Source organism: Gymnogyps californianus, chromosome 3, assembly GCF_018139145.2.
Source record: "Gymnogyps californianus isolate 813 chromosome 3, ASM1813914v2, whole genome shotgun sequence".
NCBI classification, from domain to species: Eukaryota; Metazoa; Chordata; class Aves; order Accipitriformes; family Cathartidae; genus Gymnogyps; species Gymnogyps californianus.
The window spans coordinates 31,474,986-31,497,893 of NC_059473.1; the positions used below are offsets into that span (position 1 = coordinate 31,474,986).

Here is a 22,908-nt window from a genome sequence, read left to right on the forward strand (position 1 = left end):
GCAAAAGCTTATACATGCTAAAGGATGGCCAGGCACTGTCAGGCAGCTAACCAATCTCAGCCAAATTTCTGACCTGCAAGGTGAGATGTACATACTGCATATTTCTGCAGCTAGTTGGAGAACTCAGGCCTCCCAAGGCTGTAGACAGGAACAATATAAGATACATTTAAGATTAGTCTGGTTCCAGCAAAATATACTCAGTTGAAAATGCCTGGATGGACTGGAATCTGAGAAACTTTTTTGTGGGGTTTGCAGATTTAAGCAATAAGTACCTGTCAGGATCAGACTCTCTCTCCTTTTCACAGAACTCTAGCTAAACCTATAAAATGGGAGTTTTCTGTTAAAGTGCTTTTATCACTGCTGGTGAGTGAAAGAAATCTGAACTCAGGACCAGAACCTTACCCAAGCCTAACAGAAGAACCTCATAAAATACACGAAGAGAGTTACATGCCTAAAAATGTGGTTCACATACTACTTTTAGTGCAGACAACACTTCTTGTTAGTAAGAAACTAATAAAGGAAGGAACTTTAAATACCCATTATGTCCCAAACTTCAATGCCTAAAGTTAGGTACTGACATGGGACTGGGAGTGTCAGCACTATTCTCCTCTAAGAGAGTTGAAATTTCATCTTTTGGTATGGGCTTATGTTTTTTTCTCACAGCTCAGTTGAAAATGAGGACTTGGTAGCCAAATGCCGAGGCCCTTATCTGGGAGACAACCTGGGCCTGAGGCTGAGATGAACCCAGGAGTTTACCAAACAGTACATATAGTAGAAGGCTTGCAAACTGGTTGAACTGTTCAACCAGATAAACACAGCTACAAGAGCATGCTGGCAACGAGAAAGCAGATTGCCCTATGCTGAAAAGGAAATATAGAAATTCCTCAGAGGAAAAAAAATTAGATCTATTTCTTTTTTTTTTTTTTTTTAAGGCCTTCAATATATGGCAAGGCCCATATTCCTAAATCCATCTTTTCCACTTCTTATCTACCTGTCTCACATTTATTCCCCTTAGTGCCTGTGCAGCAGAAATAAGCCAGAATCCTCCATGCAGTCGCTTTTGACAAGGAAAGTTTCTCCTCTGCTTATACTTGTTGTTAAGCACGTGGTTACGCAGCAGCCAGACCCCTTCCTTGACTGATGGAACGTCTCCTGGGTTGTATACATGCAAAGCTTGTGAAACACTTCAAGATGACTGTATTAGTACATATGGTGTCTTATGCCATGGGCACAGGAAAAAAAAGATTTCTGTGGAGTAAGATGGAGTGTAATCTCATCAGCTGTAAACTACTCCATCATAACTGTCCATGTGCACACTCCTACTCCATACTAAATTGGGACATAAGCTACTCACACTTTTGTTACAAGGTACTGAGAAAGGGAGATGGATGAAAGCATCTAGGCACGCAGTTACCATAAGAAACTGACAAGTTGGATGTTCTCCATCCTACCATACCCTAAGCCTGAGTAGTAGCTTTCACAGAGCCTAACAATGTGCTTTTAAGACCAGTTATTCCTTTTGTGAACACTGATACCTAGAAACTTAAACTTTTAAAGAGCCTGCAGAGTTTTTTACTCGAGAGTTGTAGGGCAGAAGTAGCACTGACTGAAGAGCTGGGTGTAGGTAGATTGTGCAGTCTTGTGACCATAATCACAGTACTGGGTCTGGCTGGGATGGAGTTAACTTTCTTCATAGCAGCCCATATGGTGCTGTGTTTTAGATTTGTGGCTAAAACTGTTGATAACACACCAATGCTTTAGTTGTTGCTGAACAGTGCTTGTACAGTGTTGAGGCTTTCTCTTTTTCCCCCACTCTGACCCAATATTTAAACATATGCTATACAACTTGACAGGATTAAAAGCACCTACTCTTCCTGGTAAAAATATGCCTTACAGAGAGAGTTTATCAGAAACAAAGTGGAGACCTAAAATCTTTGACATACTTTTCTATTAAGGGCAGAAAAACTGTTCAGAAGAATCTACCTCAGTTATAAAGTCAATACCTATACATAGCTGTGTGTCTGAACACTAGCAGGGAAACAGTGTCAAGAATTTAAAGAAACCTCTGTTACCTGACATTATTGTAATCTTGGCATGCAAAAGAGGAAGTTGTGAGCTCAGTGGAATCCACTAGATTTACGAAGGCCTTGGGAACCTGCAGTAATAAAGTAAAAATTAATCATGTTACATTTGCAATTAAAGATCAGCAAGTAGTGATAATGGTAAATTATGTCTACACCTTCACATGTGTTACCTCTGGCCTGGGATTCTGCCTGCATAAAATCAATGATCTAAGTCTTTGCCAATTCCATCCTGAACCCTACTCCTATGCCTGCCATCTAGAATAACGTTGATCATCATTCATGAAGTACTTGTGACGATGACTTCTTGACTGAGACCCAGCAATTTATTTTACATAACCGAAGTGGCCACCAGCCAACTAAATTGAACTCAAATGAACTAGGAACTACCATTTTTGTGGCAACATACCAATGCAAAGCTGGGGATGAAATGTCCTGTATAATCGCACAAGCACTCATCCATCCCGCCTCACCTCTCCCACAAGCAGAAAGCAGCTTTCCATTTACATAATGATATTTCACTTTTACAAGTGCACATAAACAGATTCTGGAAATAATAGTGGAGAGAATCTGAAGAGAATGCGTGGGTGGAACTTCACCCATACACAACATTTGTTGAAGTCAGTCTGAGAAAAACGAGTGGTTGTGGCCTGACGCAATTGAACTGTAGCAGGTTTAGAATATCCTTTAGGCCTTCAGTCCAGCAAAACAAAATTCTTGGAAGATCCTATTGAAATACTTCAGATAAAAGGTTAATAGTCTGCTTTAGTAGTGATATATCCGCATCTAGTCTACTATTCATTAGTAGACTAAGACACAGTGCAGAGCATTTCCCAGAAACCATCCTAGATAAGTGGATAATTCTTAGCTCAGCCAGCTAGAAAACCTTTAGAAATGCTGAGATCTTAGAACGAATACATAATAGGAAAAAAGATCCATTATACATATTTTTAATGGGTGTTTTCCCTAGTCTGTAAAAGTCATCACCAGGTAGTTAGCAGCCTGTACGCTGCCTAGGTAGCTCCACACATTCAGTAATTAAATATCAGTTATTTTCACAAACAGCCCTGTTAAACATGAATGACTTTCAGACCTAGACAGATGTACTCCATTTTTGATAGAAATCACTTTAAAAAAAAAAAACAAACCACAAAACCAAAGACTGAGTGGTACATCAGCTTGTGTTGCAAAACGAAGCAGTTACCTGTCTGTCCTTTCTGTTTGCATGCATCAGCTTTTTAAAAGCATGAATAAAACACTTGGTGACAATGAATGGAGCCAGTGGATTGAAGTCAGTGTGATTGGTGTTCTAAGTCACCCAAACAGTGGTACAAGCCCTAGTCCAGTAAGGAAGACTGGAAAAATCAGCAAAGGATTCAGGTATTCAAGGTTGACGAATAAATCTTACCTTTTTATACAAAAAATCCAAGACAACTTTAAGTTTTTCCAGGTTGTCCAATATGCAGTTCTTCTGTAAATGAGATGAGAAATGCCGTCAAAACTAGTAGAAAAAACAAAGTTATCAATTTGCCAAAAGTCACAAACCCTGTGTACTAAAGGGTTGCCAATGACCACTATATTCTGGATTCAGCCTCAGCCAGCATCAAGAAAAAAAAAACCATGGAACTAGTCTTGTAATTTAACTGCCTATAATTAGACAACATATAAAAAAAAAAAGACAGGGATGGGGATGAAAAGTATTTTTAGACTTGAAGGTGGAAAAGAGTTGTTCTACTGAGGCATCTCAGACTTGGGATCACAAATTAAGTACAGATGTTTATAAATACAAAACACATCGTGTTCCAGGAGCTTACATCACTGGATAGAGTAATTTCAACATCCCGGAACTAGCTACTCCTTTGGTTCACTATGGCAGAGAGCAGAGTTTGGGAAAGTGTCTTAACCACTTCCCTTGACTGCTAAACCACCCCATGAAAAGCTTACCGGTTGTGTGGAGGCACAGGAAGAACACAGGTTTTCAGCACTAAAAAACACTGTGATCAGTTTCCAGTCATTTTGGAAGTCCATCATCTGGAAGGAAAAAAAAATAAAAATTGAAGGAATAGGATGATAAGAGACCTATTTGCTATTTTCCTTTCTCACACAAGATTTGCTATAGCTTTAAATCAGCAAGACCAAGCAGTAGTCCATGGCCCAACCCTGGCCATCCTGATCACTTCCATCTGACAAGCCACCCAGCTCTTCCCTAGAGGAGACAGCAAATGGATGGTTACGCAGCAAATGCTGCAATTAAAGCTGAACACGCACCTATAAAAAGCTCAGGATAGAAGCAGAAATTGCTGCTGCCATTGGAGAGCCTATTGGAGAAGATGGGCATACACAGCTTAGCACAGAGCTTGATGCTGCTTCTTTCCATCACTGTTGCAGCTTGCTGACAGGGTTAATGTTCCTGAACTGCTGAGATTGGGTCACACTAGCGAGATGAAGACTGAAGCAAAAATCTGAGCTAGAGCCCTGCTCAGCTGTGCTATGCTTATTAGGCAGTTCTCTTCAATCCTAAAGAGCATTGGTTAGAACCACTCAGTTCCACAAAAATGTGTGCTAAATCCATGTACAAACAGTCCGATGGGCTTCCTGGAGAGCGAAGAGGCAACAGCAGAACTGCCTTGGCAATTACATTTTCCCATTATGTCAAGACCATTTTACAAAATAACATGCCTCGGGGTTGAGAATAAAAGAAAAACGAATGTGTAAAAGTCCAGGATGGGATTTACCAAGTACTCAGCCATGAGTAATAATTCAAGCTCTCACCAGAGTCAACCACTGACATCGGCCAAAGCATATCTAGGTCTTTACTGTCCTTTTTGAAAATATGATCCTAAAAGACCAAGAGGAAACTGAAGAGACAAATACTGAGAATTATTATTTTGGGTTGGCTTCTCAGAAACACTGACACAGTTACAGAGAGTAGCTAGCAGAGGTCTCACATCCTTAACCAATAGAAAACAAACATATTGGCTTCCCTACCAAGCTTTTCAGCCATTCTGACAAATGTAAACCAGGAGGGATACTTTCAAAAACAAAACTCTCTACCTGAAAGGTACAGAATTGATTCTTATTTACAAGAGAAAGATGAAAATCTGTTAGCCTCAGGAAACAGCACTTTCTATTTTGAAGAGAGTTTGAGTGCTTTGAGTATTTAATCACGTTTCTCCGTTTTTCTGCTTCAACATCAAACTCTCTGAATTGTCCTGTGCTTTAAACAAACCTCATTCTCTTTCATGAGCTTCACTATTTCTTCAGCTTGATGCAGGAGGTCTCTGAAAAGCAGAAAGGAAAAGAGAAACTATGAAGGCATCAGTAAGGGTAAATGTTTGGCTGATTTTTATCGTTAAATCAAACAACATTTGAGACTTCAGGTGGGATTAATCTTTCTCTCTCCTAAATGTGTTAAGATTAGACACTTGTCTGTGCTACACAGAGAACATGGGGTGATTAGCTCATATTCAGGCATCTCACTTTCAGACATGTGCACTTAGATGAAAACAGCAGACACAGCTTGGTAGGCACGCCTCTAACTCTATTTGAGCCAAAAAAATTGTTTTGCAGCTATAAAGAGGGAGACCTGATGTTAAGTCAGGTGATCCAGACCCCAAAGCGCACAGTGGACTTTGTTCCTCCTGCTTCTGAGAGGTGACAATTGAGCCACAGTGGCAGGGTCTGTCCCTGGAGTGCCTGTGCAGCCTCTGCCAGTACTGAACATACTCTGTGTCCAGTGAAGTGCTCCAGCATCAAAGGCTTCCATCCTCCACCTTGCCAGCTGTAAATCAACTGCCCAGCCAAAAACCACTGAGACTTACATGGCTTGACTGTCTGACGTTGCTCCCTTTGCACCAGGCGGAGGAAAATGGTGTAGGACGGAGGGATTAAAACTGCTAATGAAAGCTGAATGACACACACAGGTTAGGCGATTTGTGCATACAAGGGACTGCTACTCTGCCATTTCATTATAAACACAACAGAACTAAAAGAGCCAGAAAATGTAAAGTCCAAGGATCTGTTGGCAGGCATGAGAGGTATGCCTGAGCCCCTCTGCAACTGTTCTTGCTGGTTTTGCTCCTCACTTTCTGAAGTGGAGGTTTGATGTCCGAGTTTGCCTCCAGACTCAGGTCAGAAGCCTCCATCCCCATTTCTCATGTCGGCCACAAGTAGCATAGGCAGATTTAAATACAGGCAGCCGGAGAAATGAAGCTACTAGGAAGGGCTACCCAAAGACAGCCTCCTGAAGTGCTGAGGAGTTGCCAGGTTTTAAACCTCTTTCAAGGTGACATTAAGACACTAGGAAGAAGATTTGGATGGGAGGACCCTGGAGCTATCCACTACTCAACTCAGCATTTCAGTGGACCTGAAGGTTTTACTTGCAACACCCTTCAAGCAAGTCGAGGCTGCCTTCAGAGCCAGCTGGAACCAGCTGATAGACGATGAATTCACAGATGTGGTGCATCTATGGCAGCCCCAGTATAAATCCTGAACACATGGCAGTGGGAAGAGTACTGGACAAGCAAACCCACACAAGATTTTACTGGGCTAGCATGGGCAGCAAGCACACACCAGCAGGGACTGTGGTGTGGATAGTAGTAGCAGTCCAAAAATCCCTGTTGGGCATGTAAGACTCTTGTAGCAGTCTGCGACATCCCTTCTTCACCGCTATTTGTCTACCCGGACAGTCTCTTTAAAGCCAGCACAGATAACCCAGCCTGGCTGTACTCATGTCCCCCGAGTACACCGTCCCTCATGCTTCCCTTACACCCCTGCAGTGTGCTTGTGCTGCACCTGCTCTGCAGCCCAGCAAAGCCCTGGAGCTCCTGCCAGCGTGCTGTTCAATCAATTTGCTTGAGTTTCAGTGTGGAAACAAGACGCACCTGCTAAAGTTTCCATGCTTACTTCAAGGAGGCTCTTTCCTGTGCTATCGAAACAGAAGAGAAAACAGGAAGTTGCTGTTATTCTGTTTCTCAAAGAAAAATTATATTACAGCACAGCCTCACTTTCTTATTAGCTATGCTACAGCTCAGAGTGCATATTCATGGCAGCTGCTGAAATTAAGAATGGGGCCTTTCTTTCCCCAAAACCATCATGTCATCAGCTACTGCTGAATAAGGTCTTAGATCTCAATTTTTTGTGTCTCTGTACACTCTGCATGTTGCAGTAATCGTGCTTATGCATATGTACAAGTAATGCAGGGACCCCTCTGTGTGCACCCACATACAAGTGGACACAGATGTTTGTGCAACCATTTAAAAAAATTAGTCTTTTATAGTTTGTCTGTGCAGGGCCAAATTCTCATCTGGAATGCTATGACTCAAAAGAGCTACACAGACTTGCATCTACAAGGTTTAGCCATATGTTCACTCACTGATTTAGATCTGCCAAGTGGGCATGAAAGAAGAAAATGGGGTAAGGCTTGTTCATGAAGCACTGGGAATCACTCAAGCAGAGGACAAGGTATCAGGACTCCTGGGTTCTTTCTTTGCTTTGATAAATCCCTGCTTTCTGGTCTCTAACTAGTGGATGATGATATTTACTACCTAGGATTTATCATGTAGCAATGATTCTTAATCAAGGTTATTGCAACCCTAAGGTAGTTCTATATCTTGCATAAGTACAAGAAATTTCTGTTAACTAAGGATTGGGAAGGATCCAGTGTCTCAAAATCCTTTATATTTTACATAGGCTTTCTCCTCCTCTCTAGTAAACAGTAATAAGAATTGCTTGGGCCTAATTCCTGCACTGTGATACTGTATAAATTAGTATCATGACACTTATCAATGCTAACAATTCATTGTTACCTTTGGAGTAAATCCTCATGATGCACACCAGATCCTGGTGTCTGTGAACAAGCAAGCAGTAAGAATAGCATTAAGCAAAGGGTAAACTAGCTCTACATATGCTGTTCCCTTACCATATTCCACTCCTGTTGCAGATAGCATTGTTTTCTACATACTCTTCTGCATTGTGTTGTAGTTACAGATTTAAATTATTTTTCAGAGTTTCCCTATTACAGCGTATTTTCATAGTCTGGTAATCCTTTCTTAGTTACTGCTTTCATTAATTAATTAATTACATGCAGCTTAAAATAAAATATGACTAGTTGAACTCAAATTCAGTCAAATGAAATGCTGTTCTAAACCAAATTTCTCTGGATCTACTCCTTTTCAACAAGGGACATGACCTGAAGTCATTTAGATAATTTACATGGATGGCACTCAGCCAGTATGGTGTCTGTTAAAAAACTCCTTTAACATAAACAGAGGAACTTCACTGATTTCAGAGAGTCTGAGGAGGAGACAGTGACAGAGATGTTTGCTCTAGGAGAGTAGACATTCCTTAAAAGAAGATCATTTATATGTTTTTCTATGGCACCATCCACAAGCAACAAAAACATTAGCACAAAAAAGACTTGCTCTAAAGGGCCACATATCTGATATGGGTGAAGCACCTTTGCATTTAGGACAATTATTTTCTTCCAAAGAGGGAGGTATTCACAAGGAGTCCAGGATTGTTGAGTTTCTAATGGAAAGCTTTCATCCCAAGGAAAAGTATGATGTCTCGATGAATACCACCTCGAATTTGGAAGTTGTTTTGTGATAAGGGAGAATATCCCCCATTTCTTCGCAGTTGTAGCCCCTGCAATGGCTACAAATTTTTGCCCAAAGTGCATTTCTACACCTCCTCAAAGCCTGAGAATTGTGGTTAAATGCTTTTAATTGGGCCTCAAATCTATTTCAGATATTCACTTCCAACTATTAAGATAAGTAAAGATCACCCAAATCTGACTGTATTAGAAAAGGCAGGAGAACTTTAGCCAGTGATTTATACATCAGAAGTACATCTTTGTGATTCTTCTAGAGCTTCTGCCTTCTAGATAGGAAACCAGTCTCTACGGAAAACACTTCCACAGGATGGAAAATCTACTGCATTTCTCGATAATTTGTTCTAATGGTGATCACCAAAATTGTACTTTTTTCCAGTTTGAATTTTCCCAGCTTCTTCTTCCAGTTATTTGATCTGTTATGCTTATTGTTAGGAAAATTCAAGCACTCTAATCAAATATCATGATTCTCTGCAAGTGCACTGTGATCACATTTCCTCCTGCACGAAGTCAGCTGGCTATTTTTAGACTCAGAGTATACTGGAACACTGAACAGCAGGTATTTCCAGTCATTTTTCACCAGAAGCCTTTGATGCTTGCGGAAAGATTCAAGTCCTGAACGCCCTAACTGGGACCCCAAACTACATCATCAGCCTACTTCATCATCACAACGGAGGAAATGGGTCATGTTCAGCACACTTCCCGCTTGTACTTACTCTTTGCAAACTTCCTATTGCAGTGACTGTTTTAATGTCAGCTGGCCTCAGAGCATGAACTGCAGAAAAGTGAAAGACTACAGGTTAAAAAAGAGCAGTAACCTTGAAAGCAAATTACATTCACCAGTATACTAAAACATAACAAAATTGATTAATATATAAGAAGTCTACACTGATCCTTTCAACTGACAGTTTTAAATCAGTCAGAGAGGATGAGAAACTTTACTCAGGTGTTCAGTAAATACTTTGGGTGCTTAGATGCACTGAAATGCTCAACCATCAAGCAAGAAGAGATCACAAAACACTGCTGTGAATGATTTAAGTAATAGCGGCATCCTCAATTAGCAGCTGAAGAAACTAAGGTAGGAAAGTAATTATGAACAGAACAAAAAACTTAGGAGTTTGTAGAGCCTACCTCCACTTCGGTCACATCCCACACATATGCATCCCCTCAAACAGCTGATTTCTCCCCAGCCCTTTCTCAAATAAATTTTGGGAGGGAAAGCCTCTACAAGGATAATATCAAACACAAACCTGAAGATGAAGGGGTCTCAGGTAGCATCGCCTGCTCACATGAGAACTGGAAGCTTCTTAGAGCCTTTGACATAGACAAATAAATATGGTTGATTGCTTAGATCTAACAAGGAAATTTGTGGAAGGAGGGGTCCTATGGGCTCCATTCTCACACAGTACCAAGCTCTTACTCATGTAACAGCAATTTTAAAGAACAGTTACACCTCTGCTAGAAATACAGGGGAACACAGATCTGGACAGCTGCATTTTCAAATCCACTCTTCCAAAACTTGACACTTTTTTGCTCAGTTTTCTTACTGATTGCCACAGAACTGGGCCTAAGCAAATAATGAAATGTGCTGAACACAACCGGTTACATCCATTGCTGCAAACAGCAAGTGCTTAATCTGGAAGAGGTCATAAGGACAGCTGCCGCATGCATCTTCACATGCCAAGGGGCACCCAACAGACACAACAAAAAGCTACATCTCCAATATGCAACAGGAAAGGCAGAATGAACCAATTCTGACTCTGGGTCCTTGGCAACTGGCAAAATTCCCACGTGATCACAGAAAGCACTAAAGAGGGGGAAAAAAGAGTTGCATTTGGGGCAAGGATGTGAGTGATGTTATTCACTCAGCATGAGAGACAGCTCAGTATCACTAGGAACATTATTTAATGCCCTTCTACATCCTGACTGTAGGTATGGCCCAACACCTAGTACTTTAAAGAGAAATGAAAGACAACCCCCCCTGGGGTAACTTGGCTACGGTTTCCCTCATCACTATGACCATGTTTGGCTAGCTGACCATCACTACTACGTAAAGGTGAAATCTGTATTGCAACAAGGGCCACCACAGTCCCCAAGCACCCCCTAGTCCCCAGTTGGAGGACTTTAATGGTGCACATGCTTTGCACCATTATAGCGCAAGAAAAAGTTTAATCTTGTGTTTCTAAAAGAGCAACAGAGCATCTAGGAACAAGTGCTAACCACAACCGACCTACGTACAGGATATGCAACCTAATAACAAACGTTGCTCGGAGAAACCTTTATTTCCTGATTAGGTACTGTAATCTTGCAGCTGCAATATCACATTGCTGAGTCATTTGCTTAGCATTTATTCTTTGCAGAATCGAACAGTTTAGAGCACCAAGCTGTATTTTTTCTCCTTCTGCCTGCCTCAGAGGAAACAACAGCCAGAGAGGTGAAGATAGGTATTGAAAAAAGGAAAAAAAGATAAAGCTGTACTCATACTTTACCTTTAGTTTCCCCTGTTCCAGATGATCTGCATTACCTTAAAAACATTAAAAGAATGAATTGTGCTTTTTTTTGCCTTAGAAAAACGCTTCAGAATACTTAATATACCTAAAACCACAGAATCCTGAGAGGAGCAACCTTCCTCCTCTGCCCTGCTTTCCAAAGGTGAAGCTCATCCCAACAACCAAATGTATTTTCTTAGTTTTTGCTATACGAGAATAAGCTTTTGGTTATTATAAACAGGTGAGATCTGTTGAAATTAGTGGAATACAGTGAAGTCTCACACACAGGTGATGGACTGCTTGTGGATCTCCTCAACCAACCTCATCCTCCACAAGCCTTTCTACCTGTTTTCCTGTTCAGAACATTTCATATATCGCTATAGTCTTATTCTGTCCAAATTTAGAGTAATTTGAACACAGACAAGGTGGAACTCCTTAGAAGGGAGCAATCACATCAATCTACATCTTCCACAGTCAGCGAGCAACATCACACTGTTGTGAGTTTGCCATAGTGATAAAGAAACAGCTGCAATTTCTTCTCTTAGTAGAGAGTGTTGACAGATGAAATAGCCTGTGGAGCCAGAAGTCAGGCCTGTAGCTATTTCAGTAAACTTTCTCTTTCCTTCAATATACACTTGGATTTATAGACATAAATTTTGATTTATCCTAAAATCTCCACAAAGGTAGCCACGAAGTCTGGGTCTGGATCCTCAGCTGAACTTCAAAGCATACTCACAGCTGTGCCTGCTTGCCACACTGAAGCCATCAGCATCCAGCAAGTCTCACAATGAGTCTTGCTGTGTGTAAAATAATTGTCCTTTAACATCCAGGAGCTGCTTCTGGAATATTTAGTCCTGCTGCGTACTTCTGCTTGTACACCTTTCTTTCCATGTCAAAGAGAGTAAATGCAGAGCCAGCTCAGCCCAGCAGCTGAGATACACTCAGGCGTAGGGCAGCCAGCAGTGCTCACGCTGCAAGGAGCTGATGTGCCCAGCACAAGCAGGGGGCTCTGGGCAGCCCCTGTGGACACGGGTACCAGTGCACACAGAGGTCAGCACGGTGACAGAAACCCAGTACTGCTCCCGATGGCCACCTCAGCCTGTCTTGTGAGCCACACTACGTGACCATCTTCAATAACTGTCAGCAACTTCCATACATTTGGGGTTTTTTTGCCACTTGGATTTCAGCCATGAGCTATTTGCAAATTTATATTATTTTTACTGTACTTGGTAGAAAGTTGAGACAGTTGCTGCCTGGCTGTTTTGTGACATTTTATTTAAAATTTGTGCTTGTTCAATCCATGTTTTTAGATGATGCTTTACTCAGGACAATAACCAGAACCCCAGCTCTGTTGTTTGAGATACTGGAGGCACGCACAATGAGGGACACGTCTGCATCACGCAAATCTGTTGCAGAAACTCAGTATCTTTGAGAATATTAACACTAATTTCAACTATATGTGAGAACAGATCCACAGGTTACATTGAAGGAGAAAGAGGGTCCAGTCCCAGTTTCCAGGATTGGGGTAGTTGGGGGGGCAGGGAATGATCTCTCGATATTTCGAAGATTTAAGAGCTGCTGTACTGTGTCAGACTGAAGGTCCATTTAATCTGGGATTCTGCCTCTGACAACATCCAAATGCAGATGCTTAGGGAAAGATTAAGGAAAATACAGTCATACTTCCATGCTCTATCCTCCCAACTATCTGTGCTATTGGTCTCCCTGAGCAAGCAATTACTTAATGTTGAAGAACTCTCCGAGACTTTTCTTCCATGAATTTGCCTATTTGTTTTTCTAACTCTTTCACACTTTTGGCTTCCCCCCAAGTCCTGTGGCAAAGGTGCTTCTTCATTTAATTATGTGTTGGAAAAAAAAAAAAAGTACTTTCTCATTCATTAATAACTTGATCTGTTTCCTTGTTGTTCTTGTAAAGAGTAGTCATTCCCCTGTTTCCACAAAATTTACCGTTCTGCATATGTCTGTAGGTCTTTATCATATACCTATCCATCCCTCTTCCAGGCTGAAGAGTCAGTCTATCTGATTTCATGTGGAAGTTGTTTCATAAGTCTGAGCACTCTTCCCCTTTATCCTCCTGCTAGGTTTTTCCACATCTTTTTTGAGATGAAAAGTCTAGACAACTGTCAAGATGTGGGTGAACTATGGTCCTATACACAGCAGCAGAAATGTGTTTTCTATGCTGTTCTCTCCCTGACTCCTGAAATTGTTTGTGTCTCTGACTATTGCTAACACTGAGCTGATGTCGTCAGACAGCTGTTCTGTGACCGAGCAGTATCTAATTTAGAGTTCACCATAGCGTACACATAGCTAGAGTAAGTTTTCCCCATATATATTACTTTTAAGTTTCCATTCTGAGCATCCTGAATAGTTTTGCATCAGCAAGCTAGCGTGCCCCTTTATCCAGACCACTTCTGAATATGTGGAGAGCCCATGTCTCAGTGCAGTTCAATACGAGCCTCCGCAGGTTCAGCCTCCCCTCCTCTCACAGTTTGAAAATTTGCCATCTGATTCTTCAGTCCCCAGCTTTTAACCAGGGGCCCACAAAGATGCCCTCGCCCCTATACCATGACGGTTAGCTTCCTTAGGAGCTCTTGCTCAAAAGATTTGTGGAAATCCAAATACACCCCAGCTGAACAATCAATCCATGGGCATGTGCCCATTGTCATGGATTTTCTTTGTCAATTCCACAGGGAAGCTCCCCTGTTATATCATATTTACCCCAAGTCAGTTCGCTCTGTTCTTTACACTGCTATCACCAATTTGCCTAGTGTGGAAGACAACCTTACTTCTTTTGTACAACTACCACTGCAGGTCCCCAGATCCTCCTAAAACGGAACCCATTATAAAAACTGGTTTCACATTTGCCATCTTCCATTCCCAACACCAATACTGATTCAAGAAATAGTTTGCACCACAGTTAATACAATGGACATGTTCATATTTCTGCTTGGCTCACTGCCTTGGGTGGATATAATCTAATTCTGGCAGTTCTTTTACTATTTGTTATCAATTTGTTCAAGGATTTGACCATTCCCCTGCTTGTCCCCTGTGCTGAAAGGCTCTGAGTGCAAGGCCTTTTTAAAGCTCTTGTGCAGAGGACACCAAAGAAAAAAGAAATTAATTTAGTTTTTCTGTTGGGCTTCAGCTTTCTTTTGTACATCAGTCAGCCCTACAGACTCCCTGTTTCAGATGTATTTGAAAAAGGATTTATTAGTTTTTATTCCTTCAACAATGACTCATTGTTTCCCCTCGGATTCATTTTTGGCTTGGCTGATTAAATTTTAACCTCTTTAGTTTTCTTAGTTTGCTTTGGATTTATGCTTTCCATAGGATGATTTTTTTAACTCCTGCTGCTCCCAATATTATAGTTACCCCCTTACTCTATTAATAATTCTAGTTTGTATTTCTAATTTTCTCAACATCATCAAAAAAAGAGTAAAGTATTTTTCTGACAATTTTCCCAAAATCTGGGAGAAAGATTCTACTCCTTCCTCCCTTGCTCTCATAGTTAACCTGTTTCAGCTAATAATTCCTACAGGCTGCTGTCAATCAACATTTTTTCCTGAATCAAATTTTCACAGGAACTGCAGTCACCATGCATCTTTTCCCCTAAATTAAAAAGCTCAGATGTGATCATTTCTTCCGTTTATTTTAGGAACCAAAACCTCCTAACAGTTAGTTATTTATCAGAGCACCTTATAATCTTCTGAAGATAGGCTTGTCACAGCCTACTGGTAAGGTAAAGCACTATTACTATTTATCATTACTTTCTTACAGGAGAGCTGAAGCACAGAGCCAATAAGGCCAAAACATACACAGCATTTTTAGTCCTAAAGCACCTAGAAAACTGGCATCTGGCACCGAATGTGGACTTCACAGACCCAGTATAGGGAACACAGACTCCCCCTACCCTGAAATTTGCAGAAATCCAAACAATGATGCCCTGAGTGCCAGGATGCTGCCTAACCCATTCACACAGTCTTCTATCACTGAAAAGATGATCATCATAGATATGATTTCAGAGAAAACCTCTGTCCCTTGCTTGAATTTCTGCGCCATTTTGGGACAGATCTCACTGTTAGTCTAATTATTTGATGATGTTTTTCTCATCAGAAAGCCTTAGTACCTGCCTAAGATGCAGTCTGTCCCCAGAACAGTGCAAACCAATGCATGTATCTTTATCAAAAATGCTCGAACATACCCAAAATTACATGCAAGATCACAGTTTTACTCACAGATTTTCTTCATCCTGCTTCTAAGACTCCTGCTATACACCCACCTTGCAACAACTAAAAATATAGGTTCCTAAATACTGTGTAACTCGAATTTTCAAAGGGCCTTTCACAACTTACCTTCTGAGGAGAGCACCCAAAGGAGCAACAGGCCTAACAATAGCTTCATGATAAGTGCCTCTATGAACTGATAATCCTGGAGTGCTGTCTGCTAGACATCAAGGCTGTGCAGAAAGAAATTCTCTTCTTTTTCCTCCTTTATATTTTAACAAGTTGATAACTCAGCAGCCATAAAATTTATTAGCCTCTTTACCTTTGGAAAGCAAAGAGACAATGGTATCTTATTTCAAAGACATGTGCAACCCCAGTTTATAAATTGCCCCATCCAAGGGTCAAAGGAGTACAGAAATGGCACAGCTTCTCTCACTCATTCAGAGGCAGCTGGCCACTTTTCAGGGGGACTCTCGGCAAATATGAGAACCTAGATCATGTGAGTCAGCTTCCAGCAGGGTCAAGGCTCTTCCAGGCAATACATAACACACTAATTTGGCATTAGCCTGTCTCTACCAGGCAGGGAAAGAGCCTCTGTTCCTGAGGCAACACAGACAATCGAGCCCTATGTAACAGCCCACATCCACCCGGAGAGGAAGGTTGTGCTCTTCCTCTTGTCTCCTTCCCTGCCCCTGCTCCTTCCTTGCCTTCAACCAGCCTCATGCTGTGCCTGTCTCTCTTCTGCTAGCTCCAGAACAGCCAGCTCCTTCCCCAAGCTGATCTGACTCACTGAAACTCCAAAAACCTAAGTTTGACTGGCTGCCAGAGGGGTGTGAAGAACATCGGACACAGCACAGAAGAGCATGGGAGGGTCGTGGTCCGAGCAAGGAGAGCAAGCCTCCACCCAGAGCAGCAGCAAGCCATGGTGTAGGGCAGTGCAGCTCTGCCTTGTGCTGTGAAACCCTGTCCTAAAGTGAGACAATGTAAGGGATGTGTCACCTCAGACCATAAAGTTCCTCGATAGTGAGAGAAGAAGCAGAGAGGCGCTGAGGCAAGTAACACAAAACCTTGAGTACCACCAGTCCTGGCAGCAGGCATGTTAAAGACCACCTCTACAACTTCAGTCCATGGGACGTAGGCAGTTCTTCTGGTGAATTTTCCTTCACTGGGGTGTGCCTCACCAGTATTTGACAAGACAGAGCACTGGTGGACAAGCAGGATCAGTAACTCTGCCCTCATTCTGCCCAGGTCTCCAAAACACTTCCTACGACGCTATTGCAGTAGCCCGGTCACTTCTGCAGATTCAAAGAGCATGCAGAAATGCCAGTTAGACTGTGATACTACACTCCCCAGCGAGACTCTGCTATGCCTCAATTACAGTGGCAACATCAAACCTCTGAAGAGCAGCCTGCAGTCCTCACACAAAACACCAGAGTGCCCTCTGGTCTCTTCCAAGCCCACTGACACCCAGATAGAGCTCCTACATGAATAATGGGCGACTGCTTAAGTAAATAGCTTTAAATGCTTAAATAAGCCACTGACACACCCATCTCAGGCAGTCTAACCCATCCTTCAAAGGGCTGTTTATTTTGGCTTTCTGTTGTTTCATGACTGAAATTTGACATTCTTTGAAGGAACATGTTGGAGGTAGATCTTATGCCCACTTCACTTTTCAAAAAACAGGAATGTAATATTAATTCTAAACATGAACAGCTATTGTTCAGAGTGACACACAAGGAGGAATCTGCATAGACAGGGGAAAGCATTCCTCCACCCCCTGAGTCTCCAACCTCATCCCAGCACAAACATACCACAGACCTCACCAGCACAGCACGGACCTCAGACACAGCAGCGTGCTCAAGTCTGAGAGGGACGAGCTCATGCCACTTTGGGGTCTCACAACCTGAAACACAGTTTGACACCCAGGCTCTTTTGACCAGTAAGGTAATGAAAAATTAGAAGCTTACTCACTGTCAGGGCACCGTACCAGCCAGCAGCTCCCCTGCCTGGGCTGAGCTGAAAAGGAGCTCCCAGGCACATGGGCAGGATGAGGGAGGTCCCAGGTGAGGCTGGTCAGGACTATTATCATCTGTCAGTCAAGGTGGCATTGCACAGTCTCAGCGTGGATGGGAGTTACCTTTGGTGGGTTTTGTCATTACATAGAAGGGTTTGTGGCTGCCTCAACAGAAAGCTCTCATTATCAACAAGTCTGAGAAACAGACTTCTTAATGAGCTGGAAGTGTTTAAAATCCCAGAAAGTCTCTTCCTCATTGTACATCAAGCAAAACATGGAAAGGAAGATAGCATTAATTCATACATTTGCCATAAACCACAGCTCCAAGAGTAAGAGTTTAGCCTTTAGACACTGCGACATGCTCCAGAAGGGAGACAGTGTTAACTGCAAGGCTTGTAAATCTTCTGTAAACACTCCTTCCCACCACCCAAGCATCAAAATAGGTCCTAGTTTGAATAGCAAACAGCAAGTGGCAGCAAAGATCAAAGCAGTTTGCAAAAGGGAGAAGAGAGAATTTTCTCTTAGATGTAGAAGGTGTCAGAGACAAATTAAAGCTTTTGCATTACTGCAAGGGCAAAACTAGATGCAGCTACAGAAGGCATGGAGAGCTCCAGACCATGAGCCAACCCTCAGCTAATGGTATTTAGGAATATCCTAGAGAACTGCAGCCATGTAGCTAATTACCTAATGATCAACACAGAACATCTTGTGTCTTCCCTAAAGTGCCTGCTGCTGCTCAGGTGGGACAAGGAGCTAGCTGGACCTTGTAGCTAACCCTGCCTGAATTGTGTGAGTCTTCCTGTCACCTGCCCTGGATGAGGAAGGCTCATAACACAACTGGCACAGAAGAGCTTTTTGTGGGAGCTGGTGGTGAAGAGCAGAAGTTTTATGCCTTGGTATGTTCTCAAGCAAAGGACGTGTTTCACATGTTTAGGCTCAACAGTGCAAAACACTACAAAACCAGAAGTCAGGTCCCAGTTACAGCTTAAAGTAAGCAACACCCAAACAGATACTCAAACATATGCACTAAAATGTATTAGCCAAACTTCTTGGCCCATTGCTACATTTTTAGGTGGCTTATAATATCCCTAGAGCTTCACCTCTCATACCTGGTATGGGAGCTATAGCTGGGAAAGCCAAGGGATTTTTCTACCTTGTCTTTAAGTTCTTCCTTATCTGCTCATTTAAACAGAGCTCTTTCCTGCATTCCTTTTACTTATACAGAATATTGAAGACCAGAAACTCTGACAATCTATCTAGGTCCTCACCTATAGGACCAGTGTTTTAAAATACAAATAGTGAATCTATGGCTGCACATTAAAAAAAAAAAACAAACCCCAAACCAGACACAAAAACCCATAGCACTCAACCACTCGTGATTAAACCCAAGATGTTTGTCACTATAAGCACAACCTTTTACTGAGTGAGTTAGGGAACTAGCTTGCTCAGCTGCTAACAAGCAGAGGCCATATATCAGAGGATAATGTAATTGCATCCGCAAAGCTATCATATTACACCGGCATAGCAGAGGACTTGCTGTGGAAATACAAAGCAGACTGATTCTCCATTTCATTTGAAGATACAGCCTGTCTGTGACTTGTCAGTGCTTCAGCTAATCCTACTGCCTAGACAAGGCCTTAGATCTTGAATTTTATATTTAGGAAGCATATCCCTGAATTGTTCCATCTACGAGACCCCCATCCGTAATGGGTAGGATGTGATAGTGCTGTGAAACCGTTAGGAGTAAATCATAGACAACAGTGAGACATTTCACGTTTCCTCATGATGTTGTACCATCGCCTCCTGTTGCTGCGCCTCACGTTGCTGGTAAATTTAGTGCACGCTCTGGACCTAAACAGCAGATCTTCCTCCACAGGAGAGTTCAGGCATGCAGCAGAGGGTGAGCAGATGAAGTGAGGCTAAGGGCAGCCAGGGACATGTATCACAGGGCAGCAATTCTGCAGCAGCAGGCAGGAGAGCCGCACAGCTTAAAGGAGGCTGCTACCACCTGCTGGAGAGAATGCAAATACTCAAAGGAAAAGAAGAAACCAAACGTTAATTTAGCCGTTTCGGGCAGGAGTCGGAAAGCACTGCTCTGCAAATGGTCAGGTTACTGAAAGTGGGCAAAAGACCTTGTAATACTTGGTGCCCAACTCCTTAAAAAAAAAACTTCTGGAGTGGCAGACGAAGAGGATCTAAATTGTTTCTAAAAAGGTGTTCAAAAAGAAATGCCTGTAAAAAGAAGTGCAAACACAAAGCCTCAAACACACTTCTTTAAAGTAATTTTTTCTAAGCTCAGCGCATGACTGGAGCACTGGACTCTTCACTTGGATATTTGGGATTGGCAGAGCTGCTATAAAGACCTGAGTTGTGGCGATAAGTAAGTAAATAAGCAAAGTCACCGCTGAAGTTATACCCATGTTTTGGATGAGCTATGAAGCAGCCTCCTGCAAACATCCAGCAGTAGCTGAAGGCAGCAATATTACAATGAAACCTCAGATCCAATGTTAATAAGTGAATGAAACTCAAAATTTTTTCCTTGTGCCTGCAGGTGGGCACAACCTCCCACACAGACTGTTTGACTGCTTGGCAAGGGCACAAGCCCTTTAGCCACTGACCTGAGACTGGCACCAAAGTAAAGCACAAAGTCCGTCTCTACAGGCTGTGCTCAGCGCTGCCAGGAGGCTGGTAGTACCCCAGCCTGCCTTTGCAGCTTGTACAGCTGGCACAGGTCCCTCATGCCCCATCACCTGTCACAAAAATGTGGTGTACCCTCGCAGCAAAAGCTGGAACTGCTCCTCACTCCCTTTTCTAGCAGCTTCCAGGCCTTTGATGTAGGTGAGCTGCAGATCATGTCATAGGCTGAAATCCCCCTTGCTCCACAGGGGCAGGAGCCCCGGGGCTGTGGGAAGGAAGGGGCTGGTCCTCCTGCTAGTCATTGCCCTTCTGTAGGCCAGCTGAAGCCTGCTGACGGCTGCAAGCCAGCTGAGGGCTCTGAACATCCGGAGAACAGCAGAAGTCAAGATTTAAAGATCCTCTGCTAAAGACTCTTTACTGACTTTTCTGTAGGGTGAGGATTTGTTTGAGTCTGTAAGCAGCAAGAAGCTGGGGGCTAGATGCTTCCCATGGCTTCATCTTCAGCTGGCCCCTCAGTTATCAGATCAGGAGATACTGCTCATTTCTGGAGAGCCCTGTTTACAGCCACAGTCTTGGGAGAGTCCACCAGCGCTACCACAGCCTTGAGAGAGTGGCGCTGGCAGGAAGGCAGATAGCAAAGGGAAGCAGTCTGTCTGCCTCTGATAGACAGTGATGGCATTTTAGAGTAGGGACCAGAAACTGTATGCTCTCTTCCTGTGAGTCTCTGGGTGAATTCATTGATGCTCACATCCAAAGTACCTAATTCTCAAAGATTTGCACAGAAATCAGGCACCTAAATAAATACCTCTCTGAATTGAAGCCCAAGTCTCAAAGCACTGTGGTTCTCTGTCAAATGGAAACACTAGTATTCCCTTTCTCCCATTCTTTTCTATTAAGTTATAAAATTCACAAAGCAGTGCCAGCTTTTTGCTGTTTGTATTCATGCCACAAAGGGGCTCTGCTTTCAGCCAGTGCTGTAATTGCAGCAACGGTGTGGGAAGCTCCTGACTCTCCTGTGCTCTCTGAAGCTCTTCCCACATGAAGATACAACACACAGATTCCGTGGGGTCAGCCTGTCTAGGTGCCACGGTGTCCCAGACTTGCTAGTCCATCTACCCACACACCAAAAACCCTCTGTTTACCTGACTCCCCCGCAGAACTTTGTTTCTCAGCCTGCCTCTACATGTCAGAAAATTTATCCCTTTGACCTCAATGAGCTAGCCCCAGCTGTGCTATATTCCTTTTGCATCATTAATACTTGCGCTGCCCTTGAAAAAGAGAAGACCACCAAGTGGTAGCATAGTGGATGAGATAGGGAGAGGGGGTAAGGCTGCTTTTCCTCGTAAGGGATGAGGCTGTTGCACGAAATGCTTACAGACCTTTACACTCCAAGGTCCTAGAGGCTAGGTCCTCGAGGCTGATCAGTTTTTGTCCATATCCAGCAGAAGCACGTGGAGGCAGGAGCTTATGGCTCAGCATGCTCCCTTTACATACTTTATACACCGCAAATTGTGGCAAACACGTCCTCCCACCGTAGCGTTCACCATCTATGCAATGCTCTGAGCTGCTCTCACCTGTTTTGTGGCTAAAAGAGCCAAACACGGGCCATCCAGGTGCTCTGTGTCTTCTTGCTCACCAGTTCTTTCACCTGGTGAGTGGAACCACGTTGGGGCAAGCCTAAGGGTAGTAGATTCAGTGCTTAGAGAAGTGGGTTAAAAGGCCTTTGGACACAGGCACACCTATTTTACTAAGGGACCATGCAAGGGCAAGCAGCTAAAGCCTTCACTAACGGTGAAGAGGTGCTTACAGAAGCTAAATTTCCTTTTGTGAAGCAAAGAAATCACAGGGGAACAACAACAAGCGAACACCATCAAGTCAATCTTAAACCCAAAGTCACACACACTTCAGCACTCCAGAAAGGGGAGTGGCTAACCGGGCATAAAATAAATAGGAGGGGTGAGCATACAGAAACTATAGAAGCCAGACTGGACTAGAAATATTTACAGTGCAGGGTGGAAAGGAATATCACTGATCTGTCTGGAGCACATGGCCAGTTGGCCTGAATGACAATTTGCGTTTGGAGGGTCACGCTTGCTTTTGCCAACTGTAACTCTCACAGTTGCCACCAGAGGACACCAAATTCCTACATTTTCACTCCTGAACACAACGTGTGTCCGGACCTTTTGGCTGGGAGCGGAAAAAATGTAATGGCAGTGGAGCTGTAGCTCCAGTCCTTAGAGAGGAAAAGCCCAGGCCAGGGGATTCTTGATGAGACCTGTGGTTGTCCAGGTGTACAACCAAACAACAGGAGCTCCGTCTCCTCCCTTACAGTCGGAAGCCGATTTCAAGCTTGCGTATTTTCAGCGACTGCACGCTTTCAAGGCCAGCAATAATACAGAAAATATCAGTGATTCAAACCAACGCTAGATGATCAGAGACCAAAAGCCACTGCCAGCTGAACAGATGCTCTTATTCCATATTTCCATTGAAAGAGCCTTCCAAAATTCACAGCTTTGCCAGGCTTCATCCTGACATTTCAGCTGAATATTGCACGAATGCCACCAAGCACTAGAGGCCTTTGTTTTTAAGACAGAAAGGCTGGGCTCTGGAACCAGCTATGGGTGCAGGCATGGGCCTGTGCATAGGATTTTCTGAACAATTAATCTGCACATTATTATTTCAAGTGATCTCAATAAATTGCAAAAGCTGCTCAGAATCAACTGGATAAAATTCAATAAAAACACAGCAAAGTACTATGATTGGGAAGGAGAAATTAAGTGCACAAATGAATGACTTGGAATAATTGGTTAAGTAGCAGTACTACACAAAAGGATCT

The 22,908-nt window shown here is 42.9% G+C and overlaps 1 protein-coding gene across 1 annotated transcript in view; it reads right to left on the minus strand.

Moving 5' to 3' along the window:
• PLB1 (phospholipase B1) overlaps nucleotides 1-15,599 on the minus strand; it is an 84,066-nt gene extending 68,467 nt beyond the window's left edge. Inside the window, exons 1-11 of the mRNA XM_050894108.1 lie at nucleotides 15,551-15,599; nucleotides 11,181-11,215; nucleotides 9,942-10,005; nucleotides 9,408-9,466; nucleotides 7,889-7,929; nucleotides 6,965-7,008; nucleotides 5,903-5,987; nucleotides 5,311-5,362; nucleotides 4,026-4,112; nucleotides 3,490-3,552; nucleotides 2,073-2,155 (exon numbers count right to left, since the gene is read on the minus strand). Coding sequence (XP_050750065.1) covers nucleotides 2,073-2,155; nucleotides 3,490-3,552; nucleotides 4,026-4,112; nucleotides 5,311-5,362; nucleotides 5,903-5,987; nucleotides 6,965-7,008; nucleotides 7,889-7,929; nucleotides 9,408-9,466; nucleotides 9,942-10,005; nucleotides 11,181-11,215; nucleotides 15,551-15,599 — 662 coding nt within the window. The remainder of the gene's footprint in view (nucleotides 1-2,072; nucleotides 2,156-3,489; nucleotides 3,553-4,025; nucleotides 4,113-5,310; nucleotides 5,363-5,902; nucleotides 5,988-6,964; nucleotides 7,009-7,888; nucleotides 7,930-9,407; nucleotides 9,467-9,941; nucleotides 10,006-11,180; nucleotides 11,216-15,550) is intronic.
• Between the last annotated feature and the right edge of the window lie 7,309 nt (nucleotides 15,600-22,908).